General features: G+C 36.8%; 1 protein-coding gene across 5 annotated transcripts in view; it reads left to right on the top strand.

The window, feature by feature from the left end:
• LOC104686134 (pseudouridine 5'-phosphatase) overlaps positions 1-19,712 on the top strand; it is a 70,095-nt gene extending 50,383 nt beyond the window's left edge. For 4 of the 5 annotated variants that reach the window (XM_039550168.1, XM_039550175.1, XM_039550181.1 and 1 more), the window contains one exon: positions 18,498-19,712. In XM_039550168.1, the coding sequence (XP_039406102.1) occupies positions 18,498-18,674 (177 nt within the window). In that variant the 3' untranslated portion in view covers positions 18,675-19,712. The remainder of the gene's footprint in view (positions 1-18,497) is intronic. The other variant, XM_010394353.3, reaches the window with a different exon arrangement.
• The last annotated feature ends 3,578 nt before the right edge of the window (positions 19,713-23,290 follow it).

Below are 23,290 nucleotides of genomic sequence, written 5' to 3'. Positions count from 1 at the left end.
CTGGTATTACATGATAGGGTTCTTACTCTGTTGTGTGATAAAGAATTTGTAAGAGTCTGTCTTTTTGGCATGGTTGCAGAAAACCTACATATAGAACCATCAATTAACACTGCTAAATTATTTATAGTCTAAACAGGGCAAAGCTTTTTGCTCAGACTGATTGCTGCATCACAAAATAAGTGCACTTAGAAGGTGATTACAAAGTGTACTCCATGAAGCAGTATTGGAGATTTTTTCTAAATTATTGTTGTGATAGGTGTTATAAAGATAAAAGACCTTGTAGTATAAAAAGAACTGAAGACATGAAGACATGTCTGCTAAAAAAGGGTGCCTAACATTTCCATTTCAGCATCTTTTAATCTTAGAATAATAGCATAATTCAAAGCCAAGAAGGAAACGGTTCAAGTTAAACTTGAGTAAGACTGAAGTGATTCTGATTTAAAGTAGAATACAATTCCAAGCAGTAGCAGAAATGCTACCCTCCTATTCCATTAAAGAAAAGCTTTTCATTTTTGTCTAAATGCTACTGAATATAGGAATTGCTGTTCATGCTCAAATTCAGTGTCCAGCTTATTTGGCACCATCTCTGATGATAGCTAATAATCACAGTTTAATAATCACCTTTTAGCTAGAGGGGGTTAATTTATCCACTTAAATTCTGTTGCTCCCATATCAAGTTGTTTTTTAACAAAAACAGATGTAAAAACAGGCTATAGTAACCCATTCACAGGATCTGTGTTTTTTCTTGACACTGATGTGTGCCTGGGACAATGAATTCTGTATATGTTGCATATGTTCCAATGTCAGCTTTTTATATGTTATGAGTGAGAAAGATAAGAAGTAATTGATCTGCCACTCAGTATTGTAAATGCTGCTTGTCACATCCCTTTTTATTTTTTGCTCCCTAAATAAAGCCCTTTAGAGTCTGTTCAAAACCTCACCATCTGAAAGGGTTGTGTTTGGGTTTTTTTGTGGGGATGAGGGCAGTGATATGGTTGGTTGTTTGGTTTTTTTCTCCTCATAATCATTCTGATTGCATTTCTTCAAACCCTTCCTATCAAAAACATTTTAACATATAATAATGTCTGTGAGATCTAGTACATGGAGCATTCCAGATGAGACTATTTTATATATATCTCTGAATATAAATAATATCACCCAAGATCTAAATTTTCACTGAGCTGATCACCCAAGTTCTGAATTTTCACTGAGCTGTTTACAGTGATGTCCAATACATAAAGCAAACGTTAGAAAATGCGTCCTGCCACATTTCTTGACCATTTTATTTCATTTGACACTTGACTGCCCAATAGACTATCACTCCAAAGTTCTTACAGATGTTATCCCAGATGACCTACAAAACTTTGTGTTATCAGCAGGTTTTACCAAGTATAGAGATAAGGATTACTAGTCAATACTTCCCTGAATAGCACCAGAATTATTTTAAAATGCAACTGCAACTATTTTCTAAGATAGTGGCGTGGTAATGGAAATGGCTTTTGATGTTAGTAACTCCTTCACTTCATAGGTTAGTTGCTTCAAAGCCCCAAGGTTTTGCTGACTAGTAAAGACTAGTTGATGCAATTTCATCCATTGCTGAAAATATCTTCTGTTACAGAACATGTTTTCCTCCATAAGAAAATTGTCCTCTTTCTCCTGAACAGACACCTGGTCACAGTGATGTATTCAGTTTGTCTCCAGAACATATTATTGCATCTTGTAGCTCAGACTGGAGACATTAGAGGTTGCCTGTTGTCCTCAACTTCAAAACTATTACAGACTCAAAATATTCCTGATTCAAAAAAGTGCCATGGGTACAAAAAGTATAATAGCATGTAACTTATCTTACTGCTTTTCACTCTCAATAATGCAGTTACCCAAGCAAATTAAAACAAAACCTTTGATTTTTTCAAAGAATGATCATGTATCTAAAGTAGAATGCATTTTCAGTCTTTAGATTAGCTATATCATTGGAAGACTGATATCTGTTGTGAGTTTTTAAATTTCCAGGCCAAAAATTTTCATTGAGAAGATTTTTTTTCCTTAAATTTCAGCAAATAAGTTTGCAGTTTTTTTAAGATGTTCCTCTGAAGATAATATTTTTGCAATTATAGTAATAACTAGTAAAATGGTCATATGATAATTCCATGAAGAGTTATATTGTGTAGAGTAGGTGTTTGAAGTTTACAAAGGTGGAATTCCTGTAGTCATGTGTTCTAGAAGTCAGGAATAATGCTATGACTCTACCATATGTGACCATTACTGCATCTGGGAATGTTTCCCTGGTTTCCTGATGTTTGTGTGCTGCTCAGTGTGGTCATCATATTTACATTTAAGTACACATTAAACCATGAGTGGATAAAAAGCATCATATTCATGTGTGCTGGATCACAGGCGTGGAGCCCACTCTGGACAACTGTTGGAGCACTGTGAAATATATGTAAACATTTAAGAAGTACAGATGTAGCTTCTAGAAACTAACCACTATACACATACACTGATTGGCATTTGTTTAATGAACATTGTGGCTTTTTTAGTGATCAAGATTCCAATTCTTTATTTTAGATGGCAAGCAAGTATTGTCCCTCAGTTCTCCTCAGAGTTAAAAAGTTAACAGAGGTCGTTCCTGATAGAAATAAGAAGTAAATCAGACATCTCTGATTTCAGCTGTGTTCTCTGCTGCCCTGGTCCAATAAGGATCAAAAGTGATTTAAGCAAGACAAATTTTAGTTATTAGCCAAGCAATAAGAAAGGGAGGAAGAAGAGCATGTACCAATGATTCCTGAAAGAGTGTATTTTTAAATATACTGCTGGAGAAGGATGAAGAATGTAGGCATGAAGATTGTACAAGGCACAGAGGTCAGCGTGATATAAGACATACAGCTGAAAGTGGGAGAAAGAGATAAAGAATGCAATTAAGTGAAAGGATAGAAGATGCCTAGGGAGTAGAAGGAAATAAAAGCAAGACATAAGTAATTGTGGGTAAGATAATATAGGGCCTTGAAGGTGAAAATGAAAACTTGAATTTGTAACTGCACTAAGTAATCTATATACCTTCATTATAAATTATAAAGAGTTAATAGTGTGCAGTAGCCCATTTGTCCTTATGGCTTTCTCAAGCATTTTTTAGGGAGTGTAGATGAAAAGTGAGGAAATAGTCTATACGTTAATGATGTATGTACTGAAATAGTAAAAGCATTTACTTTTTTGAGGCTAAGCATTCTGTCTCAAGAGGATTGGTAGATGATGTGACAGGGCTAACATTACAGCAAAAACTCTTCAAACATTTAGGATGCTACATGTCTAAATATAAAATCTCACGAAGATAGTGGAAAGAGGAGTCAGCTGCAAATGTGCACTTTGGCATGTCTCTCAAAGTAAAGAAGTTTTCTTTAGAAACACTGATGTCAGTTGCATCTTCTAGTATTGCATTAGCTAGTAACTCTAAAATGTTTGGACAATTTATTACTGTCCCTTTCTCCTGTAATTTGATTTTTTTTTTGTTATCCCCTTAGCAATCAGTTGAAGAGCAAGTATGCTTGAAAGATGATTGTTGACTTTGAGTAGGCTGGTGGAAGACTTAGTGATATCTTCATATTTACAGCTCCTCTTTACACCTGATATTAGTAAATGACAGCCTTAATTTTCTTTAAGATGATTAATATTTAGTCGAGTAACTTTCTTGTTTCTCTGATTTTGTTTAAATAATACGGTGCTAATGAATGGTGAATAAAATGTTCCATAAGTTGAATACATAAAAGGTGTTCAGTGTAGTTTTTCTCAGAAATTTTGAAATATGTCTATTCTTTGCTAGAACAATTCAGTCTCACCAGCTTTCACACCATTTTTAAAAATCTGTGAATTGAGTCCTTAGCTTCTCTGTCTGAGTTGAGTATGTGATCTGGCTTTCTGTAAAGTGATTACTAGTAAGAGCTTCAGGCTCAATGTCAGTCCAAGGATGAAGAAATCCATCACAGAATGCTGTATTTTAATAAAAGGATTTCAGTTACTCGGCAGTATAAAGACATAATAATGCTTGTGACATGCTGTGGTGTATTGCTTTAGGATCAAACTGAACATTGGAATAATAGCAGCATTGAGAAGAAAGGAAAAATAGGATGTCTGATTTGAGTATCACTTTTTCTTCTATTGATTTCTATATTTAGCGTAGTGTATGGCATGTCAGGCCCGGGTTATAAAGGCTTGTAAAAGAAACTACTTGGATTCCTGATCTTGCATGTTAGCAATCAAGCAGCATGTGATGCATAAACTTGCATAGAATTGGAAAGATCCTAAGGAAGATCTGCTACCAGATGTAGATGTTGGGGTTTGTGTTAAAAGCTTGTTTCAGACCCACAAAAGAGCTGAGAGAGGTGACAGCAGGTGGGGGATCCCAAATCACACCTTCCCAAACAGTTCCCACACCTGTCACTGAAGTCGTCATCCTATCAGGTGACCATCTCCATATGGCCAGGGCAGCAGAGTCCCAAAGGCAGACAGGAGCCCAGATTAAGGACTCCCCCAGAGAGGGACAGCCTGTTTGGGCCCTCCCACTGCTGTCCCAGAAGTCCTATCAAGGTGAATCAATGCTGGATCAATCCTTTTAGACTGAGGGGAGATGCTGCCTAGGGTGTGGCACTCAGCATGGGATGCAGAGGAAGAAAATTTGGGGTGTGATCAGGATTTATTACAGGGAAATAGAGGGATAAGGGGATAAAAACCATTGGATGTGTAAATAGGTAACACATTTGTCTGGCCATGCACAACTCCTTACCAGTGTGGTGTGTCCTGTGTTAGCAAATTCCACTTCTAAATCTTCCTGGCTGAAGGGCATCTTGTCTGTGGTCTGTATGTGTGTGGCCAGCAATTGAAACCAGACCCGGGCAGAGGCCCATGTGTCCAAGGTGCCAGTGGCTGGAGCAAACACAGATCTGGGTGCTGGCAACTGGGCAAAATGAGGTACTAGCCCCCAGCCTGGGACTGCAGGTGACAGGGGGTCCAGCCCAGGCATCTGCAGGGCCAGTGGCCAGGCTGAGTGCAAGCGTGTGAGCACTAGAGAAGAGGCAGCTGAATGACCCTGTGGGTCCTTGGGAGTGCTGAGTATAACTGCATTGATCTGTGTGTCTAGAGTTGTGTATATTTATTTATTTATTTATTTACGTGTGTGTTTGTGTGCTAGTGCCTGCTGGGAGATACATGCTCAGCCTTGCTACTGTTTGTACTGGGGGCACGGAGCTGTGTCTGCCTCCCCTTTGTCAGGCTGTCAGACGAGGCTCTATCCCCAAGAAGCAGTAACCCATTCCCTAGCATCACATGTTTCTCTCTGTAAAGGGAGACTGGATGACCTGATCGTGTTCCAGGTAGGTATCATGCTCCTTCTGTTTCAGTCTCCCAATAAACCCCCTCCTTTCTAAACCTCTCAGAGGCATTGAGCTGAGCTGCATAGCAGAAAATATGCAAAGTAAACACGGAGCTGTGCCCCTATTCTGTTTCCCCTTCCCCTCTTATCCATATTGCCCAATGGTGGGTGATGTTTTTTTCAGTTGAGGTAGTCACCGTAAAAGTCCGTTTTCTAACTTTATGCTTTCTATATGTTTGTGCAAATAAGTTTATAAATCCTTCTTTATTTTTTACTTAGAATTTCTCTTACTACCATGCCTTCCTTCTTGCTTCAAGAGGAAGAAAAGGAATAGATTGTTTAAGGAGAATCTGGATTTTCTGTTTACAGAGCAATAAATGTTCTGAAATGAACTGCAGTTGGATATGTTGTAATATTGCTTTTGTTTGACAGGTTAATAAATCTTAGTCGAAGGTCTGAATGACTAGCGATATTAAAAGCTTGTGTTGCCTGACAAAACCAAACAACCCAACCATCTTTTTGCATTTCTTTTTATAAACACAACAAAGGGCTCAGTATTATTTCAGTTGACCATGGCTCTCATTTTATTTGCAAAGCCTTTGTCTATGAGTGTTCCACACAGTTTGTTCTTTTGGCTTTTTTTTGTGGGTTTTGTTTGTTCGCTTTTTTGGAGTGGAAAACATAAAACAAAATCACCTTAATTGGCAAATGTTTAAAATGCCGTAATTTTTCAATAAGTACACATGTTCATGGTGCAGACACCTTCCATTAACTTTTGCAGCTATGAATATGCCTAGGAATTTTAGAGAATTTAAATATGTCTTTTCCAACCTGTACCTATGATCTTGAAGTGATCATCTGTTATGTCACTTTCATGCATAAATATATGAGACAAATGTACCCTATATTCACCCTGTGTTATGAATCCTTGCAGCAGCTGGATTTTAGGTACTCTACTGTCCCTGGATCCCAGTCTTGTGCTTCTGTCATTCCACAGAGTCTCTCCTGTGCACATACAGACAGATCTCTTGGAAAGCCCGAGATGCCACAATCTTTACAGCAGCTGGCCAAAGCTGCCCTGTGCCTACCCTGTCCCTCTAAGAGCCAGGACTGACTGTGCTCTTGCCTATAGGGTCATGCTGGACTTCCAGGACACTTCACCTACTTGCCAGCTACTCCAGCATTCTCTTTGCTAGCCCTCACACCCTCACTTGCACACCCATCCTCACTGGAGGTGCTGCACTGTTGGCACATGGAACTCCTGGTCGCATGGCAGGACTGACACTGAGACCTCCATGCACATGTGTGTGCACAATAGTAAGCCCTTGCCCAGGAAAACCATCATAAATGGTGTTTAATTAGAGGAGACAGGACAGACTACACAGACTGATGCAGGAATGGCCAAGAACAGATGGCCCCTACTCACACCCCATCAGCCCCTTCTGTCTCACATTACCACAGACTGCCCTGACCCATGGAGCCTCTCCTGTTGGCATGTCTGTGTGGGTCTGGCCTTGTGGCACCAGCAGTGGCTGGGCCAGAACCTCAGAGGGCTCCTGGGCTCATCCTGCCCCATCATGCAGCACAGCAATGAGCTTTTGGTAGGCTGATGACTGCTGTGATGTGTCTGGGAGCAGCTGGCCAGGGTGTTTCAGGGTCCCCCACCTGCCCTTGCTGTTCCTGCTGTTCTTCTTCCTCTGTACAGTTCTGTCACATAAACTAATGTGTGTGCATATATGTATGTATTTCTGCATATGAAAATGTACAGATCCCTCTCCATAGAAACTTGGCAATTTTAAATGCTTATGTTCCATACGTGCTCTTTGGACTTTGTAGTAATATGATGTTTCATAACCACAGAATATTTGGAAGGAAAGATTCTTGTTAATTAACATCAGCCTACCTGAACTGTGTTCCTTTTCTTCAAGGAAGGTATTTAGGAAGACAACTAAAGTAGGGAGTTTAGTTTGTAAGGGAAGTAGGAAAACATGAAGAGAACCTTTGCTGGAAGCCTGCAGCACTACCACTGCTAAGCACAGGAACATCTGATTGAGAAAAGCATTTTGAGTGTCATGAGCAGCATCTTTGCTTTTCATCAAGGTGCAAGATACTGGGTATCTATGTGAACTAGCTCAAAAGGACAATTGTCACTTGATTTTGTAAGATTTTCTTCTTTTTGGTTCTTTTGGTAACAAAACGTGACCTAGTTGAGCATATAGTAACAGTATTTCTAGACAGAATAATTGTCTCTTTCCAGTTTTAGTCCATCATCTTGATATCCAGTAGAACTACCTGTTAAATTCCGACTTTCCTTGTCAATGAGGAGACTGTTCTTTATGGCTTTAAAAGTATTGAAGTGTTTTTTCTGCAGATGCAGGCTCAGTGGAAAAAAATAAATGTTTAGTGTCTTTTCTCACACTTTTCTGCTTGCTAAGACTAGAACTTACAAGCCTTTGAAGACTATGAAACAGGTGCTTTTAGCCACACCTTAAAGATCTTCAGATCCAGAACATAAATCCTGGAGTCAGTCTTTATGTGTAGATGAGATTTTGAGTCCTCAGTCTTTAGACATATTTGCTATTTGATTTATCAATTTTCTCTATTCAGTAATGAATCTTATCTGTAACTCACTAGAAGCAGCTGGAATCAATTAGTAAAGACTTGAAATATAACAGAAAACACTACAACGTCTAAAAAAACAAAAACAAGAAGAGAAAAAAAAATCACCTGAGCCATTTCCTGTGTGTTGAATCACAAAGTTTGAGATTCTCTTTTGCTTGTTCATCCAACAGGCAGCCTGTCCTCTTTTATTTTTGTAGTCACAGAATATTTTACCTGGTAGCCAGAATATATAATTCAGTGAGTGGACTGTGTGGCAGTGATACTTTGTCACCTTGACGCACCTGCTGCAGTCTGGTTTCCCTAGGGAATACTTATATAATGTCTGGGTGCTGAAGCTTCCAAGTTATCAGTAAAATGCTGCTTGTAGCACTCAGCTGCTTGTCAATTTATCCAGATTCTTGGCAATATATTGGCATCTATTTCTGAACTGATTGTATTTCAGTATTAGAAGTGCTTTCTTTCAGGTCATGTGTCGTGATGGTTAGAGCAATGTAAAATCACTCTTTTTCAGTATGCCATGGTAGTCTAACTAATATATAAATACACATAATTTGTTTTAAATAGAAGAAAAGAAGGGTGGACTGTGCTTAGGCAGAGACAACTTGGATGTTTTTCCCAAACAAATGTGTGTTATAAGCACATTAACTCTCATTCAGGTGCTTCTCTGTAATTTGACTGCAGGCATTTGTAGAGAGGGCAATTTGTCTTTGACTTAACGGTGAACAAATGTGTTTATATCAGTATTGGGGTGACTGAGACACTTCCTAATGGAGTGCTTTATATTCTCATCATAGGTTTTGTAATGGTCACTTAGCAATAAGTTTTGTCTATATTTTTTGCACATTTGTCATTCAGACCTTTAAATTTAGGAGTTCCATTACAATGCCATCTGTCTCTGCACCAGTGAGTCTAGCTGCACACTTCCGAACAGGAAAGAAAACCCAATTGATTTCCTATGGTCAGAAGAAAAGGTAATTACAATGGCTGGTGGACACTGAGTTGACCATGAGCCAGCAATGTGCCGTTGCAAGCTTAAGGTGGCTGATGAGGAGGACTGTTGCCAGCAGATTGAGGGAATTGGAATTGATCCTGCCCCTCTACTCAGCACTGGTGAGGCCATACCTGCAAAATACTGGGTGCAGTTCTGCACTTCCCAGTACGAGACATATTGAGCTACTGGAGGGAGTCCAGCAAAGGGACACCGAGATAATTAAGGGACTTCAGCATACTGCATTTGAGGAAAGGCAAAGTGGGCTGGGACTGTTTAGCTTGGAGAAGGCTCAGGGAAACATTAATGTAAGTAAATGCCTGAAGGGAGAATGCAAAGAGCCAGGCATTTTTTAGTGGTGCCCAATGACAGAACCAGAGGCAATGGACACAAACTGAAAGACAGGAGGTTCCCTCTGAGCATCAGGAAACACTTTTTCACCATTAGGGTGACCGAGCACTGTTGCAGGTTACCCAGAGAGGTAGTGGAGTCTCGCTCTTTGGAGATAGTCAAACACTGTCTGGATCTTCTCCTGGGCTGTAGGTATCCCTGCTTGAGCAGGGAGTTGGCCCAGGTGACCTTCAGAGGTTGCTTCCAGTCTCAGTCATGGAATCACAGAATCACAGAATATTCTGAGTTGGAAGGGACCCACAAGGAGCATGAGTCCAACTCTTAAATGAATGGCCCATACAGGGATCAAACCCACAACCTTGGCATTATTAACACCATTCCAGCCATCCTGGAATCATGTGATTCTGAGTCCATACAATACTTATATATCATTTGCATATTTTCTGTGTATATATGTATATTGTGTGCCATTACATAGCAATAAGTAATTAATAATTACCTAGCAAAATAATGTGGCAGCAAGCTTTAGAGTAGCAATTCCAATAGTCTCAAAGAAGTGGACACAGTTTAAATGGGAAATCAGCCTGCATCCCTTTTCTAAAGACTCACTCAAACTGTTGAAGGTCAGCAAATGCATGATGCTTCAGATCAGCAGATTCACGAAGTGGTGATTCTTAGTTTTAATATAAAATCATTATTGTGCTGGATGAACAAGTAGTTTTCACTTAAGCATATGGCCTGATAAAGTGTTTTGAGAACTTTGCGCATGAGAGGTTGTTTTACAGGCAAATACATGGTAGTTTTCCTTTTGAATTAGTCTGCCATCTGTCAGCTTTATACCCTGTTGAATCTGAACATTATTTGTGATTGAAATATACAAAATGGGAGGAGGTTTTAAATAAAAATGATATTAAGAAAAGCTGATGAGAATCCAGATACTGATAAACTTGCTTCTTTGAAGAACTGAGTATCCAAAAGAAATTACTCATGGCAGAAGTTGTGTGACAAGCATAGTAACTAGTCGCTAATACCATGGCTGGTATTCCCAAACTAATGTTCATGTTAAGTGAGTATCATGGCTGTGTTAGTTACTGATCTAATATATATCTTAAATTGAATAAGACTTAAGGCACAGAGAGAGAAACTATCTGTATGGAGACCATATATACACCGTGTATTGATCCACATGCATACATACACACACAGAGTTAAATAAGCATGTTTTTCTAATTTTGTTCATTGTTTACTCTGATGCATTCATCTACATTTTGTGTCCCTTATTCCTTTCATGGAAAATGACTTGTTACTCTTCCTGTAACCATTCCTGAGTCAAAATAAGAACTGAAAACACTTGGTCGAAGTTACTGTTAGCATTCTCTTATCTGGTAGAGTTGGTCTAATAGAAAAATAGGCACAGCTTGATAACTGTGTGTCATCAATGCATTTAAAAAAGTGCTTCTATGCAGTATTTAAAATAGCTAGATCATATTAGAGGAATTTTGACAAAAGCATGTTGAAATGTATTGAGATTAAGACTTAAATAACTTTCTACATGGGAATTCATTTTAAGTGTATATTAATTAATATTAATATTAATTTTCTTATTTACAGAAATATTTGGGCTTGGAGTTTACAGTGGAAAGAAATTTTCTTGAGTCTGTTTTAATGATTGATTCACATAAAACTGTTTGATATTAACTGGCTTTCCTTCTCTGCATTTTTCATAGCTTGAAGTACCTAGGTAACTATTGCTTCCCCAAAATAAACAAAGGAAGCTGATAAAAACAATCTAGAGATTAATATGAAAAACATGACTTCTCTACTGAAATCTTAAAAAAATAATTATGACTTTTTTTTAAAACTTTCCTCTTAATACGTAATACATTCTTATTAAAAAATTTGCTTTTACCAATAATAATTGTATTGATTTAGTAGAACTTGCCATGCACTTAGTTAATCCTTTCAGGGTTAGGAGAGTGGTTCCATTGAATTAATTATTTCTCATGATAAATAGTTCAAAAAGGGTATATCATACATAGTTTATGTAGAAATATGGGTTTTATTATTAATTCTTTTACTTTTGGTGGTAGAGTTCAGATTCTTTAGAAATAGTGTATTTAGCACGCAGAAATAATTTCTCAGGTAAAGAAAATTATGTAAGAAATTTTGAGTTCTGAGCTCCATTTGCTTGCACAGCCAAAGCAGCTTTGCAAATTAAAAGGCTGAGAAATCATCTTTTGAAATCACGAGGACAGTTACTTAAATAGATCTCATTATTGATGTAATGAGGCGTTTCATTTCAGATGTGGTATTTTTAGATTGCTGTTGCAAAAATAAATTATGGAATTATGACATTCCTAACCATAACCCAATGCCCACAGGTGGGCTACTGTTGAAAGAGCACGTTCATAAATCCTTGCACAGCCATTTCGTGGTTTTACACATACAATCAGCTTTAAGTATGCCAGGTATAAGATGGTAAGTTGAAGGGATGAACCCATATGATTCAAATACTGTCCAACAGGAGCATTTATATTCCTCTTAACTTTAGGAGTTAATATTTTTTCCAACTTAGTTTTGTACATTCTTCTCCACTTTCCTCTGAAATCTATGTTGAGAAGAGCGAATTGCCATTTTTAATGTATTTTTTTTCTGTAGTTGAAATATTAAGAAAATAATTATTACAATTATGTTAGTGTTTTGTTTGTTTTATTTAAAGGTGGTATTTTCTGGCTTTGTGCTTGGAGTTTTATGCTAATAATCTTAAATATTCTCTATAATAACTTTCAGCTTTGAATTTTGAATGAAAGGCTCTTTTCTTCCTGATCATGAAGAGTTAAAGTGTAACACAGCTATATCTCACCAAGTCACTCCAGACTGGTGACACTCTTGTGTACAGTTCAATGAGAAGCTTGTCCTGAATAGAAAAAAATGACCTTTTCCATAATGCTTTTGCACTCCCAATGAAAACCTCTTTAAAGGTTAATGCCTCTTCTCACCCTTTTTCTCTTTATTGAAGAAATTAGGAAATTACTGTATGTCTGAAGCAATATGTGGGCTGTTATTGACACTTCCATCAAATATTATACAATAATTAAATAATGTTTAGATCAATGTCATGTAAATTTCACCATGCAGGCTGGTCTTCCTGTGTGGGAAAATAACACTGGTCAAGAAGACATTATAGAACAAAAGTAAACTATTGCCAAAATAGATTTTTAAAAAATTAGCTTGCTCCATGAGAATCAAGTGCCTTCTGCAGCACCTGCTGAGGCAGTTGTAGGCAAGTGATGGTGTCCAGTTACACAAAACAAACAGGAAGGGTACCTGCTCTGGCAGCCTGGACCTGTGGGTTTGTCCACATTCCCTGTGGCATAAAGTTCATTGCTTTTATTTAGGAAATACTTTTGGTGCCTACTTCCAGTTTCAGTTTGAGGCTTAGCATTTGGATGCATCAAAACAGTTCCTCCTTTGGGTGTACCTGGTTTGTATCTCTGATGTGTTTGCTCATGAGATGGGCCCAGCCTCTTCTCCAAGGTGCAAAGTGATCATGCAGTAGGCAACAGGGACAAGCTGGAACACAAGAAACTCCTAGATTCTTGGAAAACCATTTTCACCCTAGGTATGGCTTCGCCATATGGGAACAGGTATCCAGGAGGATACTGTGGAATCTTCATACTTGAAAATGCTCAAAGCTCACCTGGCCAAGGACCTGAGCAGCCTGCTTAGGCTGGACATGTGTTGGATAGGGTGTTTCCAAATGGGCTCCAGGGACCCCTCTTAGTGTATTTTGTCCTAGAGTTCTGAGCTCTGTGTGCAAGGTGCTTAGTTTGAATGTGTTGAGCATTACATGTCAAGGAAGTCAGTGGGTTTGGTAAAGACAGTTCTCTGTGGAAAGGAAGGCAGCACAAATTAACTATTTCATTGTACAGAATTACTTTTTTTGGCCACTTTTAGAGATAAGTGACATAAAACTACAGCATGTTATGCAATATGAGTAGCCTCAGTAGAGAACATCTTGAGTATTTGCCTTGTGTTCTCCATAAAAGAACAATACCCTTCTATAGCTAATCCAAGCTGCAGTTGATTGAGTTAGATTTCTGCTGCTGGGATAATCAGACACTGTTTCCGAAATGCCTGGGAATTTCTTGAGGCCTGTAATACAAGTTAGCATACAGAGTTTCCAGTGTACTGTCCTCTAAACACACAGAGCTCTGTGAAAAGAGTGCTCCAGCCATCCGGAATGATCAGAGTAACCCCGCATGTAAATGTGACCTTCTCCCTGCCTCACAGAGCTGCTGTGTCTGGGACTGACTGTCACTCACAGAAACACTTTCTTTCATTTGATCAAGTCTTGAAAACAAGCAAGAAATATGAAATTTCTCCTCCTTCTTCCCCATTTTATTCCTTCTGGTCTTCCTTGAGATGACATTCTGTGAACTGGTTTGTGAGAGAGGAACTGCTGGTGTGGGCTGAAATGTAAAGTGGCATTTATGCAAGAGCTAGAAACAGAGTGATCTAATTATGTGCAGATGTAACACATTTCCTTTTTTTTTTTTTTTCTTTTTTCTTTTTTGAAATTATGCTATTATGTTTTTTGTTTTATGGTAAATAATTTGATTCTTATATTGGTCTGCAACATACTAGTAGTGAGTTAGTAAAAATCTGAATTAAAAAGCATATGTGCATGTAATTTCCAAACAGTTCTTAATATGAATCATTGACTCATAAAGAATGGTGGCTGTAGTTAGTATTCTGAATACTCTGGTGCTTAATTAGTTTGATTTTAAGTTTCCAGCTTGTTTATTCATTTTTTATAGCATTTAAAAACATCTTGGCTTACTCCTCATTTTCCTTAATGGAACTAAGTTGTAGGGCTGTAAGCTGCATTACTTTCTTAACAGCATATTTAATATGATTCTGTTATCCCTGGCTGGTCAAATTGGCACATGTCCTTAAAATAAAATGAAATGTAATTCATTATTGTATTCACTATTGGGATTTTTCCCAACTATTTCTGGAAGGAGTGTAAGTCCAAAGATTAGGAGAGAAACATTAAGCGCGTTATTTCATTACTGTTTTTCATTAATTCATCAGAGAATTAACACAGTAGAAGACCAAAACTGCAAATATTGCAGCTGCTTAAAATGGATTTATTCAATAATGTTTAAGTAATTCTGATGGTAAATGGGTCACCCAGAAATACATTTTCCCCTTGTTCCCAGGTACTTGGAATATAAAAACATAAGAAAAAAGAAAACATAAGTTGAGCTATAAAGTAGTCCAGCATCTGTGTTATGACATGTTAAAATTGTTGTTTCCTCTCTCTTTTTGTGAATTTCCACCACCTCCCATAAATGACAAACAGCACCTTTTCAGCATCTCAGTATTTTGTGTGGGATATGGATAGGTCTGTGTTGTATTCTGAATTATATTATGGTTCTTGAAAATTTCTGGGTCACTCACATGACTAACAGAGTTGGTTAGTACTGGAACTATTTTGAAAATCTAAAGAAAATTGAGCAAGGAAAAATTATAAAAGTTGTTGAACAAAACACAAACCATGATTTCAGTAGTAATATCTTTCAGACTGATAATTTATTTCTTAGATACTACTTAGTTTTGAATTTTAACCATATAGTATGGGCTAATTTTTCACAAAGAAAAAAGTAAAAATACTTCTGACAATGAACAGTCAGCAAGTTATATGTAGAAATGAAAGGCCTGAGCTGGTTTACAGAAATCAACAGTGTCATTTTGATATCCATGTGACCTGGCTGTACTTGGTGAATTTCTTCCTGCAGCCTGTTTTGGGGCTATTTTAGAGATATGATGAAATTTGAATTAGTCCTTAAACACTTACAGAAGACTGTGTCGGGCATATATACATAAATTAATGTGTAAGGGTACCAAATATTTCTACAGTGCAAATTTTACAAATAACCCATCATGCTTTTGACCGGTTGATTTGATTATGAAGGGGGAAAACATCAATTAAAAATAAAGAAGTTACAGAGTATAAGATGCTATCCATAAGAAGTCCAAAACATAATGTGTCACATTCTGATACCAAATGTTTCTGTGTCATTTGAGGACAGATGATGAAAACTTTCTTTTCATTCTTTCTTTACAGAACAATAGATGGTAGTGTTAAATTTGCAGATAATTCTGTGTGTATAAATCATGGCATCTTTAGTCTCATCCTTCAGTCTTTTTAGAGCCAATATAGTAATGTCGCATGTGGTCAAGGATGCTTGTTTGATAAGCACTCCCTATGCATATATATTACCTTCACAGCTTTTCCAAAATCTTAGTTTCAAAACTGATTTTAATCTTTTATCCTTCCAGGCTTCTTAGTTATCACTAATAGCAATAACATTTATGGATATCCCTGGTAGTCACATAATTATTCCATCCAGACTTTTGCAGTATGTAGGTTAGAGAGGGCTTGCTGTACATACCAAGAGCCTAACTAACACTCTTTTCTTATATTCTTATATGTCATGTAGGAAGATAAGGTAATAAGGTGCTGCAGTGGTATTATTTCTTCCTCTGGTTAAGTGATTAATTTTTCTTTTTCTAGATTCATAGAGTGAAATATAAATTAATATACTTTCCTACTTTACTTTTTTAAGCATTTAGTTCATTCCAAAGTGAGAACTGTCCTATATTAGCATGACCTTTTGAGAGATCTCATAGCAGTAGTATTGATCAGTGACACAAGTTTTAGAAATAGTGCAGAGAAGCAGCCAGAATCTCAGCTGAAGTCTGTATAAATCTCATCTGTCTCTCAGTTGGAGTGATGTTGATGTTGCAATACTTACGCAAAATGGGAAAGAACTTGGCTGCTTTCATATCTCTAAATTTAGTGTGTGGGTGGTCCAGGACAGTGAAGAGTTTATAACATTTTTATTTATTAATAAATCCATTTTGTGTGTGAACCTCTGTAAACCTGTTGTCATCCATTAAAAATGTGACTGTGCTGTTGACAATAAGTTTCCGTAGAAAGGAAGACTTAAGGAAGACCTAGTACACTTATTTCCTGTAACACGCAAGACACTGTAATTATGGGTCATTTGCCTGGTTTCTTTGATAATTAAGAGTTTTAATTGTGTCTAGTTCCAGGGAATTAGTTAAGCTTCTCATTATGCATATTGCCTTCCATAATCATCAGCTCTTCTCATACAGTAAGATTAGTGACATCATGGAAGTCAATTAGGTCTTTCAAGGCACAGCAATGAAGTACATTCTTTCGTATGAGCTGGATCAGAAAAGGTTTCTGAAAGGCCTTGACAATGCTCTTCTCTGCAACATTTAAGCTTATTCTTCAAAAAGCAAAGCCTGTCAGAGTTTCATTTATTGTCCTCAGAGTGCTTAATGTCATGAACTAAGCTATTGTTAAGAACAAAACCTATAGGCAGAGCCATGCTTCCATTCTAATAGCAATCATACCAAGCTTTCCAGGATCAGCTGGTTACATATTTGTAGATAGTATCAACATTTGAAAGTATCACATTGTTCAAAATGGAATGCAGTAACTGTATGAAGGAAATGAGCACAAAAGACATTGATGTGATTCCTTTGGCTCACTACAAATCATTAATTAAATTCTACTTTATTACATGCAAGGTAGAAAGTACCTTTTACTTTTCACTTGACAGACTCCAAGTTGTCGCTGACATGTTGAAAGGCAAGAATCAATATTTTAAAAAGAAAGGAAATCAGGAGAGGGTTCTTTTATTTTTCCCCTTCCACAGTCTCTGATAGATGGGTATATATAGTGCAGAAATTTAATAAATCTTGCAAAAATGTTTTCTTTGAATGTAATAGAGTTTTTGCAAGTTGCATCTGGGTTCCCTTAGACCACAGCCAGAACAAACACTGTGCATCCTTTATGTTCTGCAGTGAAATAATTGTGTGTTTGAGAACCTAAAAGGTGCAGTATGCTGTTTTATGTTGATAGAATCATAGAATATTCTGAGTTGGAAAGGACTCACAAGGATAATCAAAGTTCAACTCCTTGCCCTGCACAGGACAGCCTCAGGAATCACACCATGTGCCTGAGAGAACATGATTAGTAGATGTGAGGAAAATTGCCCTAACCATCCCAGCATCTGTTTTCAATTACTAAAATTACTTGTGGCAGTGATTTTGGCATTAGTAGTAGTAGCAGTGCTAATAATACTGATAATAAATGCAGTATGAATTGCTGAAGTGTTAGAAACCGTGGTCGGAATTTTTCAGATCATTGGATGCCAAAAGTTGCTTTGGCTTGTCCATGACCAAAAATTCAAAGTGAATTTGCAGGTCAGAGACAGGAAGAGGCAGGAAGAGATGCTTCATTATATAAATTCTGGAATGGGAATGAGCTCCAGAAACATTATCTTTTAATATATAACATTTTGGATGATATGATTTTTATATATTTATCTTATATGTTTATTATTCAATATTCTGATGTTAAATTTCAAAATCCACACAAATAATGTATGATTATTTTTAACAACTTTGCTTCCAAACTGCAATCTTTTGATTGTGACTATTGTAAGGCATGGAACTTCTGCCTGACTAAACTGTCTCTTCTCTAAATGTAACCTTCCAATTGCTTATTTTCTTTCTCATCATTGATTTGGAAGAATTAAGCAAATAGAGCATGACTTTGACAGCAGTATTCTGATGAGTGGTGTCTGTCTCCACTCATCCAAAGTCCTACTGTTGACCTAGGTAGTTTAGTGTTCCCCGCCTTGTGCACTGAGGAAATGCCACACCTGTAAGTGAAAGCACTGCTTTTGCCGTTTTGCAGGTTGTAAGTTGGTTTGGAAAAGTTAAATTGCCTGCTTATAAAGGTATTTAGGCACTTGCTTAATTTTACTTTAAGCTTGTGATTAAACCCATCCCTATAAAACAAAGCACTTAGGAACATCTGGATAACCCGTTTCTGGGATTTAAGTAAGTGTATTGATGTTTTTTGAATTGAAATTAATTAAAGGTTAATTACCATGCAGATGTTCAAACTGAGAGGTTTGCTCTTGTTCTAATTAGAGGTGTCTAAGCCAAGAACGAAATTTAGTTTTCCTACTAAGTTTCATTCAGGATCATTCTCTCTTTTAAAACAATCTATTAGAAGTTCACAGTAACATTATTATTTTTTTTCCCCCTCATCTCCTTTTTTCTCAGTGTCTTGTGTTTGAAGATTCACCACATGGAGTCACAGGAGCCCTGGCAGCAGGAATGCAAGTGGTTATGATTCCAGATGAAAAATTAAATCCAGATCTTAAAAAGAAGGGAACACTGGTGCTGAAGTCCATGGAAGATTTCCAACCAGAACTGTTTGGTTTACCAGCATACGATTAATGCCTAATGCCTGTGAACATGTACTTGACTGGAGATAAATTAAAAGTGAAATGCAATTTTATTTTGGTTCTATGATATTTTTTCATCTTTTACTCTCCTCCTCAAAACTAGAGCACAAAAATTCTGTTACCACCCAGACTTTCACACTTTGATAAATTGTCTGGAATATTTATGATTTGTCCTTTTGATAAATGCTAAATTAAAACAGCATCTTTCTGTTAAGTGAATCCAACCTTGTTCTATTCACATCATAATGTTTTCTGGGAAAATTATGAAACTATTTAGACAATTTATTGCAACTGCATTGGAAACGTCTTGTTCTGTTTCCACTTGAATTACTTACTGTTTAGATCTTAACCAGAAATCTGTTCTGGATTGGCTTTTATCCCATTGTAATGTTTTTGACACCGTTATTGCTATCAATATGTTTATCCTTTCCCTCATCCCATACTTGTCCATCTATTCCACTTGTATTGTGTTGTCTTTTTTCTTTTTTCCCCCATTTCTTTGCAACAGGGACTCTGTTATACTTTCTGTGGTTTTTTTGTTTTCCTCTTAGTGATTGAATGAGATGACTCCCAGACATCCCTTAAAACCTCCATTATTCTGTAATTCTTTTGTTATCTTTTCTGATATTTTGATCACCTGCTAGCAGCTATACAAAGTTATATGATCTTAGAATTTAGCCAAAATTCTTTGCATCATATTTCATTCATTTCCTTATATCCTTATTTTCCATCTACCATGTAGCCTTCCCTTTCAATCTTGTGAAATTAATGTTTCCTGTGTCTGTGTTTCAATTCTGATAAAGTTATGGCCCTAACTCCTTTATCCAAATAACTTTCTGTAGGCTGTCCTTAATTTCTATTCTTACCTTGTCCTTGAGCCCTTATTTTTCACCAATTTCCCTACAGAGAGTTTTGCTATGTATTTTTAAAGTGCAGAAATTGCAGATTTGATTTAGGTAAATACTTAAAATTTATTTTCCTGGTTACCATAATTTCCATTAAATGTTTATGTTTTCATCTGTCCCTCTTACTTCTGTCTCTTTCTGGCATCTTGTCAGTACAAGGGTAAGGGCCCCTTTATAAAATGCTAAATACATAGACAGGTTTTGGTTGAGTCCACTATTACATGTATGACATGATGGAAGCAATGTCTTTTACCTTGTCTAAAGAAAGCTATAGTATGTATGTAGCTTTATGACAGTTTTATAAAATTAATTATTGTATTCAGGACTTAAATCCCTACATTTCTAATGAGTATCCATGAGGTACTTCACAGTCTTGGTAAAATGTCAAACTCCATAAAGACGAGAGACATGAAATATGTCAAATCAGACAATTTCCATGTATTATGAGAAGCCTTCTCTGACCTTAGGGTTTTTTAATATTATATGTTTCTATATAGTCTTCCTCACAAAAATATTTTCTAGACATTCCTGATGTTTAACTGTGTTAGATTTAACGGTGTTTTTTCAGGAAAGAAATTAATGGATTATAGACTCTTGAGTATTCATGGTGAGTTTCCTTAGATTTTCTTCCTTCTGTATTTATAAAAACCTCAAATTTTTACATCTTCTATTTAGACTGTTAATTATTTTCTTTTACAGTGGTCTGTTTATACCTTAAGTAAATAAGGACATTTTATTCCATATGGTCCGTTGTTGGGGCCCTCCCCCCTGCCATGGAGCCCTGGGAGATGGGCCCTGGGGACAGACACGGGGTTTCCCTGCCCCTGGTCAGCCTCGTTCCCCATTGGTTGGTTTGTGTTCCCCTGCGCGGGCAAGGACCCTCGGGTCCCGTGATTGCCTCAGTTCCTCGGCAGAGCCCCGACCACACGGCTGGAGAAATAAACATCTCTGAAAAACATCTATCAAGAATTGGTCCATATATATTTCTTTTCCACGGGCCTCATTGTCTGATACATCGTGATGCAGTATCCGCACTGTAACAGTCAGTCAGATATGACCTAAACTGTGCCATAATCTTTTTATACATACAGTATAATGCTTTTCAGTTAAATGCTTTCCATTCTAAGGACATGGAGGCATTTTTTGGAAAAAGAGTAAATATTGATTCAGTGTAAGTATTCTCCATATTATGTTGTTTCCTTTGGCCATGGATATTGCAGTCATAACTGTTTGTATAGTGACAACAACCTGTCCCATCCAACCTGAACTCCATTTCTAGTCTTCGCAGACACGATAACAGAAATAGTGCTGTATAATTCGTCTTTTGACTTATGTTACATTGCACAAAGTTTTACTTTAGAGCAATAATTCTGAGCTTTCAAGTGTAAAACAGGTGCCTATTGGGATCCCCTTCGTTCATAATTACTGAATTTCAACAAGGAAGTTACTAGGTAGAAGAAGCTTTAATAAGCTGTAATTAGTAACTTTTTCTAAATTTTGCATATATTTAATTTAACAGGTGAGTTTTGCAAAAAAGTAAAAGTGAGACACATCTCATTTATACTTTACTTCGAAGGAATTGCCATAAAAGTCATGAGTTTTGTTTTATAGATGTAGAGACATTAATGAATATATCACTGACAAAATCAGAATTACTTCATCATGACCACCATGGTAAGATCAGCATATCCTGTAGGTCTAATTTAATAGCCTTATTTTTTGATGAAAATTAATAATCAGAAAAATACTGCTCCCTAACCCATCAGCAAATCCTATTGCCTACAATTATTTTTTCCATTTATTTAGTATCACACCTGACAGTTGTCAGTGAGATTATGGCCCCAAACTGAAGTCTGTGAACCTGAGCCAATATGCCATAACCTTCTACCATTCTGGTAAAATTCTCTCCTGTGTACTGTTCAGCTTGTTGTTCACCAACTTCCTGGTCCTGTGCTGAACCATTTAAATGTTACTAAAGTACTTTTCATTATTGTTGTTAGCTTTCTCTTGACTGAATGAGAAATCGAAACAGCACACAAAAATAAATCCTTCTACAGTAGCCCTAAAAATCCTGTCATCTCCATTATATGTGAGGGAGACACTCATGTCAGCAGTAGATGACTGTAGCCTGCCTGATTAACCATGTACCAAGTATCAACATATGTTTGTATATATTTCTTTACCCAGTTTTTGGTTGGATTTGAGGCTCTGTAGCTCGATCATCTCAACAACATCTGTTCAGAAAAGTAAAATGAAAAAAAGGATTAAAAACTTGGATCCCCTCCCTTCCTTCCATCTGCTGCTTTCCAGATGAAGTCCTGTTCTGTCTGAACTGAAAAAAATCCATACCAGATCCTGGCTACAGATCATGAGAACATGTGAGCAATCAGGACATTTGAATGCTCCATCTGTGTTTTTATGAAAAGGACTGTTAAAAACTAATCAAAAAAGTCTAGCCTCTAACTCAGCAAGCAGACTTCAATCCCAGTAAATAGTTAACACATGGTTAATTCATTTTTGTTAAGCAAAGAATAAGCACCAGCTTAATTTTAAGGATATATTTAATTTTATTTGGCTTAATATAGAACATGTGCTTCAGGCATATCCTGAGAATGATTCCAGCCTCCAGAAAATAAAGGCAAAAATTCATGACCAAGTTTTTATCATTGGAAAATAGGATCAGTGCAGCAAGATGGAGCTAAATTCAGTCATGAAAATAAATTAAAAGAAAAGAAAGAAAGACAAGTTGGTGATGTACAAACTCTTGTATTGGAACTTAAACTGCTTTCTACCTCACAAGTGACTTAGGATTTACGTTTTACTGGAACTTCAATGGGATTAATTTTGGTAGAATTTCCAGGTTGCAAAGATCTACATAAATGGGGGTTTCATTGGATATATTCAAATAAAAATTCATTGCCTTGGAACAGGATTAATTTTAAAATGCAGTCTGACTTCTATGAAGCTTGGCATTTGCCTTCTACAAATAAAGATCAGAAAAAGCTGAGATATTCATTCCTCATTTGGATTAGATGTCTTTCTAAAGAATGCTATACTTAAACCAAAGAAACCTCTGCCCAGATCGCGCATGTTGCATGTATTCCAAAAAATGTCTTCAGTAGAATCCAAATTAGAAAAAAAAATTGCAAGAAAATTCATATTTAAAAAAATCTGATTATTTTCTACTACATTAAAATTCATATGTATCTTTAACAAGTAGAGAATGAAGCTTGAAATTTGCTGCTTTCTTGCTAGCTCTAGGTACTAGTTATCCATACAGAAATCTGCCTTTTTTTTTAATCTATATAAATTTAGACACCAAAAACACTAGCTAGGCAGTAAATTCTGCAATTCCACAGGCCATATGAAAAAATTGTTTCTAATTTTTTTAATATTAGAATAATGATAGACAATAAAAATATAGCAACCCTTTATTTTTTTTTCCAATTAATTTGTTTCCATGCATTTGTTTCTAATTTAACCAGTTTGTATCTTCACTGAATTTACTGTGTTTTGGCATTGACAAGGTAGGACTGCTTTTTTGTCAAACTAATGGAAATAAATGGAAATAGTGGACTGGAGGAAAAGGAGTTCTCTCAGAACACTTCTCTGTCCCAAGGGAAACATGACTCTCATCAACACTTTATATTAACCTTCCCTTTGGCCAAAAAGTGTGAGTTGTGGGTCTAATTACCCTATTATG

Source organism: Corvus cornix, chromosome 1 (assembly GCF_000738735.6).
Source record: "Corvus cornix cornix isolate S_Up_H32 chromosome 1, ASM73873v5, whole genome shotgun sequence".
NCBI classification, from domain to species: domain Eukaryota; kingdom Metazoa; phylum Chordata; class Aves; order Passeriformes; family Corvidae; genus Corvus; species Corvus cornix.
Note: the sequence above shows the minus strand (reverse complement) of the source record. Positions and strands in the feature narration are given on the sequence as shown.